Below are 16,669 nucleotides of genomic sequence, written 5' to 3' on the forward strand. Positions count from 1 at the left end.
GTACTGCGATCACAGCATGAGATAGGACCTCGGGAGTCAAGCTCTGCAATCTACGTTGCAATTGAGTTCTTTCCTGGAATGACATTAACATACCTTTGAGTCCGACAAATCCTTGGAGCCAGTGCACCCCGAACACACCTCACCACAGAGGCACTCGACCATGTTGAGACCACTTCTTTGGTAGGGATTGGGACTTTCTTTTGAGTTCTTCACATAATTAACCAGATGGCGAAGTATGGCAGGAGGTTCAATAGGTTTAGTAATATCTCTGATGAATCGCAGCCTGCAGGGAGTGTCAAATAAAGGCGTTGGAGGTGTCATGAGTTTAGTTCATGAGACATCAGGACTCGGAGTCCTAGAGATACTTGGAAGACTATCTGAATCCTGCTTCAGAACAGGACCGGTAATACATGCGCTATGTCCTTGTCTGCCTTGATCGTAGACAGGAATAGACCCCCTGCCATGATACTAGGACAAGTAGGACATTGACAGGCCATGCGCGAATTCTAGCCTACTAGTAATTATGTAAGCTTGTTGCTTTCAATATCAGTCACGTGGTTATTCGGATCGGCACATTGCTCCTTCGTATGTCCGCGTTTAGTGTTCCCGCCATTCGCCGACTGGCGGCTTTCCGACTTATTACTCAAGTTAATTTTGAATCTTTGTTTGAAGTTTGGCGGAACACCAACAAGACAAATACTGCTGGACATCGACATAACCAAGTCGCAAACATTATTCATGTCCAGACTCTTCCTGATGGATGCGGTGACACGGAGTGCTGTTGCATTCCCTCGTGGCTCTGATGCTTGTGCAGACTATTAATCGCGGTGATCGCTACCTTACTAGAGACTGGAGCAGCCTCGGATTCCGAGGGCAGCCGTGTACTACAACCTTGGGGCGATGTGACAGTACGTAGTATTTGTACTATCCATTCCGTCGATCGTGCTGTTGAGAGCGCTGCATCCACCATTCCGATTGACCAACTGCATCCGCACTATTACAATGCTTCCACAAGCCGATACAACCACGATCAGCCGTGGACCGACGCGGTATGGTGCCAGCTACATACGATATCTTGACCTTACACAAAGACTGGGCGAAATTCCTTTATGGTATTGACGATAATCCTCAACTGAGAGATTCGTCTGCCGCGTAACAAGCATCAGTCGGATATCCTCAAAGTGGATCATTGTAACGCTACGGAAAATTGCCGATCACAAGTCTCCGAGAGGTCAAGATAGTAGTGCATATCTTGTAGGTTTCCCCTTTCTTTTTAAAGCCTTCCTGGGGTCAGATCACAGTCTAGTGCAGCCAAAAGCTATGACATGGTCGTAAGGGAATGGTATCATACTTGCGGAGGTGGAGGTACTGTAATGCTAATCACGATCTTTTCTACCTGTAGCTAATATTGTTTCTAGTGTGGTAGTCTACTGATCACACGTATAATAAAAATGTCATCATCAATCAAGTATTTTTGCTGACTCCGGCTGCTGGATGCCTGCGAACGAAGAACGAAACGTACCTTGAAAATGCAAACAAGGTGATTATTACATGGCCATTCTAGCTTAAGAAAAAACGTTGACACGAAAGTTACAGGAATAGCCTTGGCGTATGTATTCCATATCTGCTCAACGCGAGCCTGCATTTACGGTAATCGCTTCCGGAAGGCGTTGCCCCAGTGAACTATTTCAATGATGGCTTTGATTTGAGGACATACCAGAATAATGGAGAGTTAGTGCATCTCATTACTACTACAGCATCCATGGCCAACCACAGCACGAGCTAGATCACGGACCTATAACCAGGTATGTCAAATATTTGATGGCCGTGTTGCTCGCCAACTGATGCAAATTGCTCGTACGAAAGGTTCTTGCCATTTCAAGTCTTGCAGCTCGATGTGCTGCAACAGGCGGCACAAGCTTGTTACCAGATCAAGTTAAAGTCAGCTTGGCTGCAACCATAAAATTGTACAGCTGCGACGGCTCACTGACTGACAATGGCATACTGAGAGTCTTGTGACTCGGCGATTTCCAGTGGCTCAACATGCAACCGCGATCAGGTGCACAGGTCTTTTTGCGAAGTATTTATACGCGTGTCTGATGATTTTCTTACCAATAACAAATTTTCAAGGTGGGATCCTCAGTGAGTAAGGCAGTTCTTGGCTGACAGGTTCCATGGGGTATCTGGGCTAAACATGTATCATTTGGACCACGCCAAGATTTCCCCCGCTGCCAAATACAGCTGATTTCCCTGGCTTTCGGCATTTGGCCACACAACCAATTCTGCGCATGATGTCGGATCGCTGTGGTATGCCGCGGATCAAAGACAATCATAGTGGAGTCAAAGAGTGGCCTCCAGGTCCTTACGTCTGCTGCGAAGTTATAGGAATCTAGTTACTGATTTCCGAGAACGCTAGTACGGTCCACACTGAAGCATTATCTTATTTCACTTGGGTCTATGTCAGTAGTTTAAGAAACACTATATTCAAATCATCCGATTCCTAGCGTAAGACATCAGTATCATAAGGAAAATATCATACATAAATATTCCCGGGAGCACGGCTACATCAAAACAAGTGTTCGATCGTATATTAGCAGAAATTAACATATTTACTACCCTTCCTCTGCCATCTCCCTGCGATGGAATGGAGACATTCTGGGTATCCTACTTGCTGGTAGCTCATCGTCTTCAGGGATCGTCTCCTCTGAGTAACCTCCTCTCCAGTTACCAGATGCTGTCGCGGGGTCACTGTCATCAGGTACCGCAACAACCAGAGCGCGTTCTAGCGCCTTTTCGCCCCTCTTCTTCAGACGCAGATTCATGGCGGATTGCAGTGAGTCGACGTAAGAATCGTACTTCACGATTTCAGTAAGCAGGAATTGTGACTTCTTCTCCCAATTACTCTGCGCTTTGGCTCCGTTCGTTGAACGCGGTGTGTACTAAAATAGAAATAAGCTGGGCGCGAGTGGGGAGATCAAAATGACAAACCAGAGCGTTCATTGGTTCCCTCAGTTCATTATGATGCTTAAGATCTTTCTTCAACATATGCACATATTTCTGCAGTGCCTCGAGCTGGGCTTCCTCGTCATGAATGCTGGATATCGAGGGTGGGATAGGAGGCTTCCAATCATTAATGAACAATCTCTCCGACCACGGCGAATGAGCGCGGACGGTAGCGGCACTCTCTTTCCACCCGAGCTTGCTTCGGGTACTCCGCCCGCTGCGCACGCTCATCGAATCGGTACGATCGTGTTCGGTTTTCTGGTCGTCCGATGTAGGACGTCCATTCAAAGCATCAGCGACACGATTCCAGCCATACTCCATGTTGGAGACGCCACCTGCTAATGGCTCTTTGCTGGTACGTGCCGCCCAGTAGTTGCAAGTCGAGACCCATTCGTTGACAAGCTCCTCTGTACCGGCTTGGAAAAAGAATACGCCGCCGTTGGCCATGGTTAGCACCATGCAGTGGGGACGTTGTCTATTGTAGCCTGGAGGAGGCAAGGAGTGGGCTAGCGAATGAGATAGCTGTACTGTGCCAACGGACTGGGCGTTTTCCTACGAGAGTGTCAACTAACAATCAGAAAACGGAAAAAAAATACACACCAGCCAATTACCACCACCAACTACGGCAGAAAACCCTCCACCGTGGTCTCCAAATGTGAACATATTCAGCTCCCCTCTTTGAATGACCACGAAAACGTCCATCCAGTTCTTAGACTTTGCTCTCTTGCCCGCGGATTCCCAATACTGTTTACGGCAAAGCATCCCTTCCTTTGCCCATGGCGCCCCGAGAAGCGCAAGTTCTTCATCTGTGATACTAATAGTCGTCGAGCTAGATTCATGACTGCGGTAGCTACGATCCTCGTCCTCCTGTGCTTCCCTGATGATCGTATGCGACAAATTGGACGCGAAACCAAGAGAAGGGGTGAGGAAATTACCCATAGAGCTGTGCATACCCTATGTCGAACTGTCAATACTTCATGTAGTCAAATGTCTCGGACACCTACCTCACGAGTCGAGGTTGCATAACTCGGTGACGGGCTGACACGCCCTTCGATACTGCTGTTGCTACTGTACGGACTGTAGCTTGGCGTGAGTATCGACTGAATACCCCGGATACTACCCCGCTTGAGTGTCGTAAGCCGGTCCGATGGTCCGCGGTAGCTGCGATTGCGACTGAGATGCGGTGCCCCTGGAGTTAGAGATGACGTTGAAACACGAGCCATGAATGTGGTTCCTAGGGGTTGCAAGATCTGCTGGCTCTTGACTGAAGTATACATTTCCTGATAGAATACATCAGCCAAAATGTTTGTGCAAAATCACAACGTAGCTACCTTGAGCAAGTTTTCCATGTCCATCTCCCAGTTCCTGTCAAACGCAACCGTCGAAGGAGCAGTACTCGGAGGTTTCGATTCTGGGCCAGAGGAATGGTGGAAAGATGTGGTACTGCTATTCAGCGAGGGCTGCGCTGTCGAAACAGCAGAAGAAGTCGCAGCGAAGAATGTATCTTTGGAGATACTGTTCCAGCTTGCAATACTGCCACTTCTCTTTGATCGAGCGAGGGACTGCGTCTCGGTACCGTCAGATGCTGTCAGCGGCCCGCTGGTATTGTCATCATTCAGATCTGGATTCGAACCGTAGCGACTCGGGTGAGTCTGGGTTTGAATGGCCATAATCGTGTTGCGGACGAATTGATTCCTCGACATTCTGTTTGCAATATCTGCAATGTGGAGGTCGGTGTTTAAGAGCAGAATGGAATAGACAACCGCATGGACAACGCCTGAGGAATATGTTAGCACAAGTGATGAGTGCATGACTGTTGACGCACTGGCACTACCATACAGACGGGTGGGATTGCAATCCCAGAATCGTCGACTAAGCTCTTCAAGAATGCGATCCACTTGTTGTGTTTCAGCCTTGAGATACAACTTTGCACAAAGACGTCTGGAGGAGGCGATCAATACGATACACCGGTCTTTCGATTATGACCCACCTAAACGCATTATCAAGTCTCAGCCCCGTGAAGTCAAAGTAGTTCATGTAGTGATGGAGCGCTATCTTGTTGACTTGCCCGCTGGCGCAGCACACTCTCAGTAGAGTTATGAAACGAGAAATGAGATACTCACTTTCCGCCCAACCACTCCGCAATCTTCTCCTTCGCCAAGAAATCTTCATCCTCGGTATAGCACTTCGCAGCTAAATCCTTCCCCCTCTCTTCATCCGTATCGTCCGTTCGTGAAAACGACGGATTGGATGCATATCGGTTAATAATAAGATCATTAGTCGTCAGCTCCTGATGAGCATGAGAAGAAGCTAGTGGTACGTCATCAGCATCGCCCGCGCACAAAAATAACCAAAACTCACGTGGTCGAACATCATCAACCACGGGGATCAAGGACGGCTCAGAGCTCGAAGCTACAGAGTGATGTTGGACACGGAGACGAGACATGTCACGGTACGAAGACTGCATTTGGCTACCGTATCCTTTACTCCTCAAAGGCCCGGACAAAGGGCTCGACCCGTGCCGAAGCGCAGTTGCTCTCTGCGAACCAAGCGCTCCAGATCCGGAACGAGAGCGTGAAGGCGTTTGAAGGGAAGATGTACGTGGTGGGATAATAGGTTCTACTGACAGCCCACTTCTCGAGGGTGATTCCATATCCGTATTAGAACCCAGCGATGACTGAGTGGGCAACGTTACAATCGGAGTAGATGGCGGAACAGGGGGTAATACCGGAGATTTTGAAAGATCCCCTTGATACTTGAACTCAGGTGTCTGAGTCTTCAACCGCGTATAGGCAGCACGTCTCGCGGGCGTGGAAGGGTCTCGCAAGTCAAGCGATGAACCAGAGTCCGGATCCAGTTGAGACAAAACACCCTTCAAATCACTAAGAATCCCGTGAAGGGAGGAAGAAGACTCCCAAGCCTGGAACTCGGTAGGGGTAGAGTCCTTGGGAGGAAGGGTGGGAGCAGGCGAGGAAGGAACGTTTATTTTTTGTAAATTGATGTCGCTCACGCTCATGCTTCGTCGCTTGTTATGACTAATAAACCTGCCCTCTGGCTTTGCTTTGTGAAGACGCGTGCCAGGAGACAGCGTTCGATCTCGTGTTTGTGACATGGAATCAATTACGACAAGAGACCGATCGTCTGAATCATCAGTAGCGGGGCCGAGGTGGATGGGAGGTAGGGGTTTGTGATCTGTAGAACCATAATAGGAGCTTGCAAAGGCATCAGGAGTGGGGGATACGGCAGAGCGAGGGGCTTCGTCTGGTAGCGGGGGCACAGGGGGTGCAAAACTATCTACAAAAGACGGTCTTGAGCGCGGAGACCCAGTGACAGAAGCATCTGTCCGCTAAAAAATAAACCATCTCATGAGCTCACGCCGATTCCAAAGCAAGCAATCACACTCACAGACCGGTCCCGTGTCGTCGATTGACCCAGCATCTTACCGAGAAACGCGCTTGTCTTGGCTCTTACAGATTTAGTCGGTACCTAAACCCCACATTCAACTCCCATCCACCACACAAAAGAAAGAAAGAAAGAAACACACCTTATCTTTATCACCACTATCCCTATCCTTCCGAGCACACCCACTCGTCCTTGGGCTAGCCATAACCCACTCCGAACTTGGACTCGACAACTCCCTCGGACCAAGCTTCGATGACCTCACCATCGCAGGCGACACATTCACCATCGGGTTCCCAGGTGAAGAAGACGAAGAAGCAGAAGGAGGGGAACCGGCAGAAGTCGACGATCTCGGACGCGAAGACCCAACACCAAGTCTCGACGCCCCTCCATGCACCGGCAACGGCGGCTCCGCGCGTTTCTCAACTTGTGGGACTACCCCTCCCCTCTCTTTCGCTTTCCGTACGAGCGTAGCGAGATCAGGGCTGCTGCTCGTACCAGACGCACGATACAAGCTCCGTCTCCTAGTCTGCATATCAGAGTCTTCGGCATCGAAGAAAATGTCGTTGGAGCTGGTCGTAGAGGAACATCTTGCGGAGGAAGGGCCGGGCCCTGGAGATGGGGTGGGTGGGACGATGACGGGCGTAGGTGGTGCGTGAGCGTGGGCATGAGCGCGTCCCAATGGTGTTCGCGAATCCCTTGATGGGGGTCGGGATGAAGGCGAAGTGAATTCGTGTGCAGGAGGGGCAGGGCTGTCAGATATGCCCAGTGTATTGATATCAAGGCTCTCTTTTAGCTTGACCGTGCCCCCATGCCTTAGTGCTTGTTCGAAATCGAGGTCGGTGCGAGAGATGCGGCGGGATTCTTTAATGTCTTTGGAAGCTACGGGTTGGAGCTGGCCATTGGAGAAGGAGGTCAGCGGCATCGGGGGGCGTTGTTGGGGAGGAGGCGGCACATGTTTGAAGAATGAAGCCAGGTTGAATGAATGAAATCTAGTGACTGGTCTTGTCGTTGGCGATACAGCGTTCGAAATCAAATTACGAAAGGCAAGTTTTTTTTCTAAAAAAAAACAGTCACAAAAGAGTTTGAAACTAGAACTCTGAACTTTGAACTTTGTCAAGCTTAAGCGGAATGGAAGGGCTTCGCAATTTTCTGATACAATTTCGCGTGTCCAACCTAGGGTAGCTGCTAGGGTCGTATATTCTACACCTCTTTGGGAATAAACCATCGTACTGGAAGACATAATCATGCAAGACAGAACATGATGTACACGTATGCGAGCAAGCAAAGAGATGAAGCGGATGGAAAGGAAAATAATCTATGGCCAATGGAATATCTACGTACCATCCTGCGATCCGGGCAAGATCAAAAAAAATATCATGCTGACCACATAACAGAGAACATCATAGCATCAGACAACCTCAATCAACTCAAGTCTCACAGACCAGCGTCGTCACCCCTTCGAGACATCGTAGGTGCACTGGGGATCTGCCCACTCGTAGACGTCCGACGTTGTCTCTTCATCGCGACGGGGGGAGACAGGCCCAGCCCCCCTCTATTCGCGGCCGTCCCCCCTCGGCCATTTGTGAATGTCGGCACCGTGCTAGTTGTCGATGCACGGGGCCGAGTATTCGATGATGCAAGTTTGGGCAATCCAGCGCCCCCTTTGCGTGCGTTTCCGTTAGGAGCACCCGAAGCCCGGTTCCTACCATGCCAACATCAGACATCGCCAAAATAATAACAATTAATTACGAACCGTTTCTTAATCACGTCCGTCTTCAGCGACAGCGGACGAACAACACCATGCAGTTTCTTTTCTCGGAATCAGTATCAACATGCAGTATCAAGTACGTCAAGAACTCACGAAAAATAATCCGCATGCATTACCTGTGCGAAAACGCCATCAGTCAGCCAAATACCCCAAAATTAGCGGCGGAGAACACATACACAAAGGCTGTCCTTCGGGATCGCGTCTCCACAGCGGCGTATTTGTAGTCTGGCAGTTCGTACATGACGTGGGTGGCTGGTCCCCATCATCACTACTGCCTTTCGGATTGCCAGCACTCCCATCTCTTGTACTCAGATCAGGGGTACTCGTCGCTGATCGCGATACGGTCCCGATTGTGGGGCTCAACGCAGAAACTGATTTCTTGCGCCTGATTTCCTGGGCGATACGTTTCGTGGACGCGATTTTCCGCATCTGATTTCGTGAGTTGGGACCCGTGGTGGCACCTTCAACAGATGGGGGTGAAGAAGCGCTAGAGGTTAAATATGGTTCAGGGGATGCGGTCGAACTGGACGTAAGGCCATTGCCCCATCCGTCGCTTGATGGACTAGCATGGTAGCTCTGTAAGACCCCGTCGCCATGCTCCACTGGAAGAATCTGTGTGGGATCAACTGTATATGGGCCTTGTGCGAGATTGACGCTCGAGTCGATGTTTCCAAACGGAAGTCCAAGTAAATGGCTGTAGTCGTCTGACGAAAAGTTGGCAGCGGCGCTGAGATTACGATATCCTTCGGCCATCACTGCACTTGCAGCGGCAGCGGCAGCCGAGAGTCCCTCATTGACGCCAGAAGCAGACCCATATGCAGAACCGTTCAGAGGATGTGAAACAGAATCATGGAACGACGAATGGGAATCGTCTGTGGCGTGGAGCATATGCGAGAATTCGTTATGCGAGCCACCGTGCATATCAAACATCCCATAGTCCCGCGGGAAGCAGAAGTTGAAAGGGGTGGAAGGGAAGGGACTGGTGCTCACGTACTGATCTGGCTCCTGAGTGGTGCGGGGATTACCGTCTACGTTGGAGGGATCTGCGCGTAGCATACTCTCTACATGAGGTGCTTCTGCTCTCCGTTTCTGCCCAATTAAACTATCGGGCGACAAGGGCTTGCCATTGACCTGATGTCTGCCGCTGACACCCGTAAATAGACCCTCCCGCTTGACAGTATGATCGAAGCTCGTTTTTCGCACGTGTCTAGGGAAGGCACGTGCTTTGGGTGACTGATCTGGGAGCAGTTTCGAACCTCCGTGGAAACCGAAAGAGGGGAGCGAGGACGGGTGGAAAGCGGGCGTATTGAGGGCAGAGAGGGAGTGATTGAGCTGACCGATTTGTTGGTCGTGATGGAGTGTATGTGTGAAAGAGAGTGAATCGTGGTCGACTTGGCCTTCATAAACGGCTGGGAGGGTGCCAGAGAGTCCAGAACGGGGTGCCGAAGAAGACCCCGGATAAGAACGATGAGTAGAGGCTCCAGGTATTGGAATACTGGGTGAGGTAGCAAGGGGTTCGAGATGTGATTCCCTATTTGAATAGCCATTTCGTCTGTCCCTATCGCCGTTGGTTGGGTGGGAGGGGAAATGATATCGGGAATCAGTTTGAGGAGATATGATACCATGATGATCAAAGGTTGCTGCGGACTGGGGTGGCCTTGAACGGGAACGAGATTGAGGTCTCCAGTCCATTGATATGCGAGAGCGTGATCTGCTCATGGCACGCCAGTCCATCGCTACGACACTAGATGAGCGTTAAAAGGATGTCAGACATCACGTAATAAATTAGGACTGACTCGTCATCTTCTGTGCCATCTTGATTTGTACCGTCAAACCCGACGACTTGGACCTTTGCTTTTCCCTTGTCGATTCTACGACCTCTTTCCTCGTCAGGGTCAGGGATGGGAGTTGAAACCGCTTCTGATTTAATTTCTGAGTTGACGATTGCTGCTTCCTCTTCCTCCTTCTTCTTCTTCAAAGCGAGCGCCATCATTCTCCAGGTGATATTCTCCATTCTTTGCGCGTGAGGTAGGTTTGCCTTTTGCCTGGCGTACATCCTCCACACTTGAGTTGCAAGGGGATCTTGCTTTGCAAGTTTTTCTGGATCGCTTTCGTCAAAAGGGGATTCCAAGTCAGGGGAACCAGAAAGTCTAGGAGAGGTGAAAGTGCTCGGAGCATGCTCCGGATGTGGGGAACCAAAGAGGTCATCTGAAAAAATGTCGCTAAATATTGCAGATTTTGATTCGATTGTCTCAGAGGGAGATGAAGGTTTGTTTGAGGAGAGAGGGGAAGGCTCCGGATGCGAAGGTATTGTGAGCTGAGTTAAAGGGGAGTATAGGGGAGTCGAAGGAGTCGTTGAAGCGGGAGACATCCATAGTGAAGGTGGTAAACCAACATTAGAGCGTTCGACAGGATGATCGAAAATGGAAAAATCTGTTGCTGATGGGTCAGAGGCTGAGGCTCCATCTGGATGTCTAGATAAATGGAGGTTCAAAGTATCGTTATTCTAATTTAAAATGTTAAAATATACTGCGAACGAATATTCAATTACTTACGGCTATACGACGAGGACGAGAATTGAGAGTGGACATTGGCTGCTCTTGGGATGAAGAGTTGACCCTGGTACGTGGTTGCTCTTGGGATGAAGAGTGAACCCTACTCAGGGATGGTCTAAGATGACCGGAGATGGAAGTTGGTGCATGTGACCAAGATGATGATGATGAATGTTCAGTGTAATGTCTCGAGTGATGATGATCTGGACGCGGTACTGGAAATACGCCATTAGCAGCCAATGTTGCAAAGACTGAGGGATTTAAAGGAGCTGAAAATAAAGAGTTCCATTCGATATGGTGTTGAGTTTCATCTGAATGATGATGAAGCATGGATGAATGGTAAGGGTGAGGGTCTGATGATGGGAATGAAGTATTGAGGGTCGGACATTCAGATGCAGGCCATGAAGAGACAATATTTTTATCGTCTGATGAACTTGTTGACGGGGACAGCATGCGTGGAACAGAACATAAAAATTGAATATGGGATTGAAGGAGAAGAAGGGCTTTAGTTTAGGGACGAGGTACGATGAAGTAGGACCCCCAAGTACAAGTTAAAATTATACATGGAATCCCCTCTGCCCTTGTAAAATTCACATGTCTCTCAAGTGTTCGGGGGCTTCTCTATGATCATCTCTACTCGGGCCCTAGCTTAATTTGGATCAAGTTTTTTTCACACACTTTACTTGGTGCCAAGCCGGTCGGATCTTCCTTTTTTTTCTAATTTTATCAATTAACTACCGTATAAACCCCAATGGCCAAGGGTATATTCCTCATCCATATTTAAAATAAATCTTTAATTTGAGACATATTGAACCGTTAAACCGTGTCAACAATCCTCGTGCCTCGACCAGCTCTAGAATCTCACCCCGTCATCACCGCCCTGTATATATTAACTTCGGCCCGGTTAGATCAAAAGGTCCTATAGAACCACGTCATCCACCCGACTCCGATCCCACTCTCCGTGCGAATCACTCCTCCTTCTCTGTCTCAGGAAAGTCATAAAATAACCACCACGCCGCCCGCGCCACCATCATACGCCACTTATCATTTCTAGAAACTAAATTAAAACTCAAATAGGTATCTACTCCCGACTACTCCAACTCAAAGACACGTACAGCATTACATCCGCTTCTTACTCTCGTTTGCTCTTGCTCTTGTTCTTCCCCTTCCCATCAACTTCCTTCCCCTCGACTTCACTCTTCGATCCATCACCATCAATCCATTTCCAAGCATTACCTAATTCCCCTCTAACAATCCCTACCCCGAACAATGACAACATACAAGCGGGGCTAAAGCGCACAAAAGAAGAACCGTCACCATAGCCTTTCCAGCCCATAAAAACAAAACACACCTCAAATAAAGTAACGCGGGCTGGGCTTTGCCGAACACGTGCATCACTGCCATTGTAGTCACCAGTCCAGTAAAGTACGCTGCCAGGGTCGCGTAAAAGTACGGCTTCCTAAATGTGCCTTTGTCATCCGCACGTGCATAGTCGTAACGTAGTGCCAAGGCAACAAATGTACCGGGAATGACAATGTCCCCTAGTCCGAGTAATGTGTATCCGCGCTCGCTGGCAAAACTCAGCGATTTGGGCCACAGTAGTTTGATTGGGACATCAAGAGACGTGGCTACCGTGAGCATCTAGAACCCATAAGTGCAGTCTGGGAATCAATCTATAAACCACTTACCACGTCCGTACCAAATACCCAGTATATATCATAGAAGAACAGTCCAGACAGAAGAATACATCCCGTCTGGAACGAGTCTATTTTCAGCAGACAGATGGCATTGTAAGAGAACGACAGCGCCATGATATCCGTTATAAGCGCAGACTTGCGGCTCGTTTCCGATATGTTGAATAGCACAGAGGGTATCAAAGCGAGTGGAAACAACCAAATCGTCGGCGTGCGTAGCGACACCGAAACCAATTCTACAAGCAGATTAAACAAAGTCCTCGAGTAAAACATCATATGAAAACACAAACCCCGTGGACCTTTCAGAATTAACACTCTATTCCGATCAAACTTCTTCCACCGTTCTTCCCCGACCGCGAATCTCATAAGTGACACAGCACTCTGGGAAACATGCGACTCGATTACAAACACGCGACGTATGACACGACTCGACTCACCTTCCACACACTGCCCACGCCAGCGACAGAAAAATACCACGCGAGTAACCAATTTATCCATTCTTTTCCAAAGTACTTCATTATAGCGTACATCCCGAAAAGCGCTACTGAGCCTGCCTGTCATAATTACATCTTAGCATCGATTACATGTATTGCAACGAGGAACTCACAACTGGGAAAAGCCATGCGTCAGAGGACGAAAGCATATCGGTCACGCCTTCATCTTCTTCATCATCATCATCTTCATCATCTTGCACGACCGATTTATCCGTTCCTTTGATTTTTGGCTTCTTAGGCGTCTAGAAAAGTGTTCAATTCCTTTAGGCATTCACTACTGATGATCTATGTCAACGCACTGGAAGTGAGCCGTGGGCTCCCACATATATAGAGATAGAAGCTAAGCACAGAAGACCTGCATATGAAGAAATGAGGTCCCAGTCTGTGCTGGCCATCTCAATTGAATTGGGTGGGGATGTAAATGGTTGAATGAAACGCTTCTTGGACTTTTTACATGCTACGTGACAGGAGACGTGTCAGTTTGGAGTTGTTTTGGAGTGTTTTATTCTAAGGGTTATGCCAAACACTAGACTTGAATTTGATTTCATGAATAGTGCCAGCTTGCCGTTGAATCACTGATCATCGAGCTCGGACGTCAGACTACAGGAGGCACGGCTAATACCCCGCGGAAACAATAGACTTGGTGATGGATTTAATTTTATACAGGAGACATGGCGTAAATTCAACAAAGGACACACTGATTGACTTGCTCGCTAAGGTACGTACTGGACACCGGTCATCGGACCGCAGGAGGCACGGGCTTAATACCCCGCGGCGATACCATTCTTCCTCGAATCACTAGCCGCTGTAAACCAGTAAACCATCAAAAACCACGTCAAAACACCGTAACCACATACCAAAAATCCTGCCATCCATACTCACTACCGCCTGCACAACAGCAGCCACACGATCAATCTTCGACACTAATGCGGCAACCCGCGAGTCAAAACATGATCTTTCTCATAAATAATGACGGCATTAGACATGCCTGTGATATTATGTCCCCGTTCGATCAGCGAGTTCAGTATGGCGACAGGCACGATCTCATCGGCGTCTACTTCGAGTGGGTATAGTTGATCGTGGACGCGCCCGTTTTCAATCGCAGCGCTGACATCCATTCCCCAATCGAGGTTGAGAATGACTTGCAGGACTGCGCCAAAAATTCGGCCACCACCTGATCCGCCGACGGAGAGGTAGAAGGAGCCGTCGAGGTTTTCGATTATCGTGGGCGTTGTTGAGGATAGGGGGCGTTTCCCGGGCTCGGGGTAATTATCTAGGGATTGTTAATTTGGGAGGATGTGGGGAAGAGGAACTACGTACATGGTGAAGGCAAGAGGCCAAAACCATTAGGTCTTCCTGGAACCGAAAAATCGTCCATCTTACGAGCGCAATCAGGAGAAGTTGTTGGGACATATGAGGGCTCACCTCATCGTTCAGAATAATGCCGGTTTCAGGGTCGAGCACCATGGAACCAAATACGAGATTCACCGTGGTCGTCAATGCTACGGCCATTCCGTCCTTGTCGAGCACAGATGTATGACTTGTTCCATGATCAATCTTGACGTCAAACTCTGGATTATAGTATTCGGGGGTATGCGTACGATCCTAAAGTGTCATCCAGATACGGTAAAGCAACAGAGCACAAACAACGTACATCAGTGAGATTAAGCGCTACAGCATCTGCATAGGTTTTCGTGGAGATTTCGGCGACGCGAGCTGTTCCATTGGTGACATATGCCAAGTCACCAATTTTTGTGCTAGCGTAACGTGAGACCGGCTGTAATAAATTCAGAAAAGGACTCACCGAGCTGCAAAACCGACTGACGTGACAGTGTCAGTTCCACAACAAACTATTTGAAGTAGGTAAGCGCTTACACTTCAATGCCTCTATAAAGCGGTGAATATTCAAGCCAGTTCGGCCTTCGCCGATAAAATCGTAGCGTTCTAATAGGTTCAAAATATGAAGAAGCACGGGTCCTGAAGTTGGTGCGCAGCTAGTGTACACTTTCTTATCACGATACGTTCCTTGGAGAGCGTGATCCACCTTCACAGTGTAATTCTCCAGATCTCCATTAGTCATTATTCCTCCAGTGGCTTGTACCTTGCGGATGATTGAGTCAGCTATGGGGCCCTGGCCAAAAATAACTTAAATGTAGGTCCAACATGAACCACAACGAATATCAAACCTTGTAGAACACATTGGGTCCTTCGGATGCGATAGTAGCAAGTGTGCGTGAGTAATTCGTCCGTCTAATAGTTTCGCCTTCAAACAGCATACGTCCCTCTGGAGCGAAAATAGCTCTCCAGTCTTCTTTAGGAAGTATGAGTCTTGCAAACATCTGGAAGGTGTGTAATCAATCAATGCCTCGGATTCGCATGCCCAGCATTTTACCTGCAAACGTCGCGCTAATTCTTTATCAACCGCCCATCCAGCAGCAAGATCTATGCTTGGCTGCACGAGTCTAGTCCATGGCAATTTCCCCCAGCGTTCATGTGCTTCCTGGAGTCCACGGACTTCACCGGGAACACCAACTGCTAATCCACCCCATCGCGCAGCAGCTGGATCATCCGCGTACATGGTACTATTTGCCAAGGCTGGCGCAGTTTCTCTAAAATCAATGGTATATACTTCCGAACTACCACCCTCAGACGAGGGTGGAATGCGAACTGTCATGAATCCCCCTCCACCTATGCCCGAGCTGATTTACGTCAAAAACATGAATTTCGGAAACGCAGACAACTCACGAAAACATGTTGACCACACCAACACAGAAAACAGCACTGATAGCGGCGTCGACAGCATTTCCTCCTTCCCTCAAGACGGTAACACCAATGTCTGAACACCGTTTATTCTCGGAAGCAACGGCACCGTGTTCAGCCTCTATGAGATAGGCAGGATTACGGGTTTGTGTGCGGGGTCGGGTGAGTAGGTGCGGGTGAGGTTGGTATCTCTGTAGCAGAAGCGTCGCTAGACAAATAGCAAGTAAGGCAACGAATGCACCCCTCTGCCATCTACGTCGACCTTTCGGTTCCTTCGTATACAGGTAAAGCGGGAGCTCGGCTTCAGTAGAATCAAATGGTTGCTTGAAACTATCCACCGGAGGGGCATCTTCTACGGTGGGTAATGGTGATACTCGTTTCCTGTAATCCATAAAGTTGAAAACCAAGTCGACTGAACCCTTTATCTTATGGTAATGAAGGTGACCGGAACCCGGAAGTAGACATCAAGTTGTCGTCGACCTTCGGCTACCCGCAGGCCTGGTGTGTGGATTCTGTGCTTCGTTGCCACACGATACCATATTCGCACCTTATGATGGAAAGGACTAATACAATTAATCCGGGATTCCGAGTGATACCACGAGTTTTTTCGATTCCACATGCCGGCACGTGCAGGGGCCGATTCGGGTTATTATGGCCTTATGTAATTTAATTTTGGTAATAACCTCATTTTGATTCACTCTCATAGGGAGCCACGATCCGAAGTCTTATTTATTCACCGTGACAGACCGACAAGACAAGCTGACAAGTCGCTGTCTCAGGCATCCCAAGTGGAGGCGCAACGATGCCAGCTCACCGGCACCGATCGCTAATGTTTCAATATGACAGTTCAGAGGCCGACAATGTTTCGAATATTGGCTCTTTGAGCCATGCGAGGTGAGTCCGAAATCCATATTCTATCAATATACCCCACTCACCAGAATACCTCACGAGAGTTTCAGCTTTTCACCGATGATATACACAGGAATAAGAGGAACT

The 16,669-nt window shown here is 48.7% G+C and overlaps 3 protein-coding genes across 3 annotated transcripts; all 3 read right to left on the minus strand.

The window, feature by feature from the left end:
- Positions 1-2,612: 2,612 nt before the first annotated feature.
- F5891DRAFT_951823 (uncharacterized protein) lies at positions 2,613-11,055 on the minus strand (the record flags this gene model as incomplete). Its single annotated transcript, XM_041375070.1, has 16 exons — positions 2,613-2,939; positions 2,989-3,555; positions 3,604-3,946; positions 4,327-4,780; positions 4,829-4,944; positions 4,994-5,074; positions 5,127-5,210; positions 5,682-6,349; positions 6,409-6,462; positions 6,614-7,284; positions 7,848-8,107; positions 8,159-8,214; positions 8,267-8,289; positions 8,350-9,917; positions 10,009-10,633; positions 10,935-11,055. The coding sequence occupies 16 exons, from the start codon at positions 11,053-11,055 to the stop codon at positions 2,613-2,615; spliced, it is 6,018 nt and encodes a 2,005-aa protein (XP_041226181.1).
- Positions 11,056-11,623: 568 nt separating this feature from the next.
- F5891DRAFT_1032825 (signal peptide peptidase-domain-containing protein) lies at positions 11,624-13,470 on the minus strand. Its single transcript, XM_041361681.1, has 6 exons — positions 13,213-13,470; positions 13,027-13,155; positions 12,857-12,973; positions 12,710-12,800; positions 12,414-12,655; positions 11,624-12,366 (listed from the first exon to the last, which is right to left on the minus strand). Exons 1-6 carry the CDS (start codon positions 13,306-13,308, stop codon positions 11,983-11,985), a joined length of 1,059 nt encoding a protein of 352 aa, XP_041226182.1. The 5' UTR covers positions 13,309-13,470; the 3' UTR covers positions 11,624-11,982.
- Positions 13,471-13,543: 73 nt separating this feature from the next.
- Positions 13,544-16,233, minus strand: F5891DRAFT_1032829 (gamma-glutamyltranspeptidase). Its single transcript, XM_041361682.1, has 11 exons — positions 15,659-16,233; positions 15,306-15,612; positions 15,100-15,252; positions 14,789-15,044; positions 14,718-14,733; positions 14,568-14,670; positions 14,339-14,518; positions 14,234-14,291; positions 13,902-14,186; positions 13,771-13,836; positions 13,544-13,718 (listed from the first exon to the last, which is right to left on the minus strand). The coding sequence occupies exons 1-11, from the start codon at positions 16,063-16,065 to the stop codon at positions 13,675-13,677; spliced, it is 1,875 nt and encodes a 624-aa protein (XP_041226183.1). The 5' UTR covers positions 16,066-16,233; the 3' UTR covers positions 13,544-13,674.
- Between the last annotated feature and the right edge of the window lie 436 nt (positions 16,234-16,669).

The sequence above is a fragment of the Suillus fuscotomentosus genome (assembly GCF_016647785.1).
Source record: "Suillus fuscotomentosus strain FC203 chromosome Unknown F5891scaffold_26, whole genome shotgun sequence".
In the NCBI taxonomy this organism is placed as follows: Eukaryota; Fungi; Basidiomycota; class Agaricomycetes; order Boletales; family Suillaceae; genus Suillus; species Suillus fuscotomentosus.

Bases quoted from the DNA above. Each gene is read 5' to 3' on its own strand.
- F5891DRAFT_1032825 (XM_041361681.1), bottom strand. From the start codon at position 13,308: ATGGCCAGCACAGACTGGGACCTCATTTCTTCATATGCAGGTCTTCTG. The intron at 12,656-12,709 runs GTTTGTGTTTTC...ATCTGCTTGTAG, and splicing joins AATTCTGAAAGGTCCACGGG to AATTGGTTTCGGTGTCGCTA. The intron at 12,367-12,413 runs GTAAGTGGTTTA...TATGGGTTCTAG, and splicing joins GGGTATTTGGTACGGACGTG to ATGCTCACGGTAGCCACGTC.
- F5891DRAFT_1032829 (XM_041361682.1), bottom strand. From the start codon at position 16,065: ATGGATTACAGGAAACGAGTATCACCATTACCCACCGTAGAAGATGCC. The intron at 15,253-15,305 runs GTAAAATGCTGG...CACACCTTCCAG, and splicing joins AATTAGCGCGACGTTTGCAG to ATGTTTGCAAGACTCATACT. The intron at 13,719-13,770 runs GTATGTGGTTAC...ACTGGTTTACAG, and splicing joins TATGGATGGCAGGATTTTTG to CGGCTAGTGATTCGAGGAAG.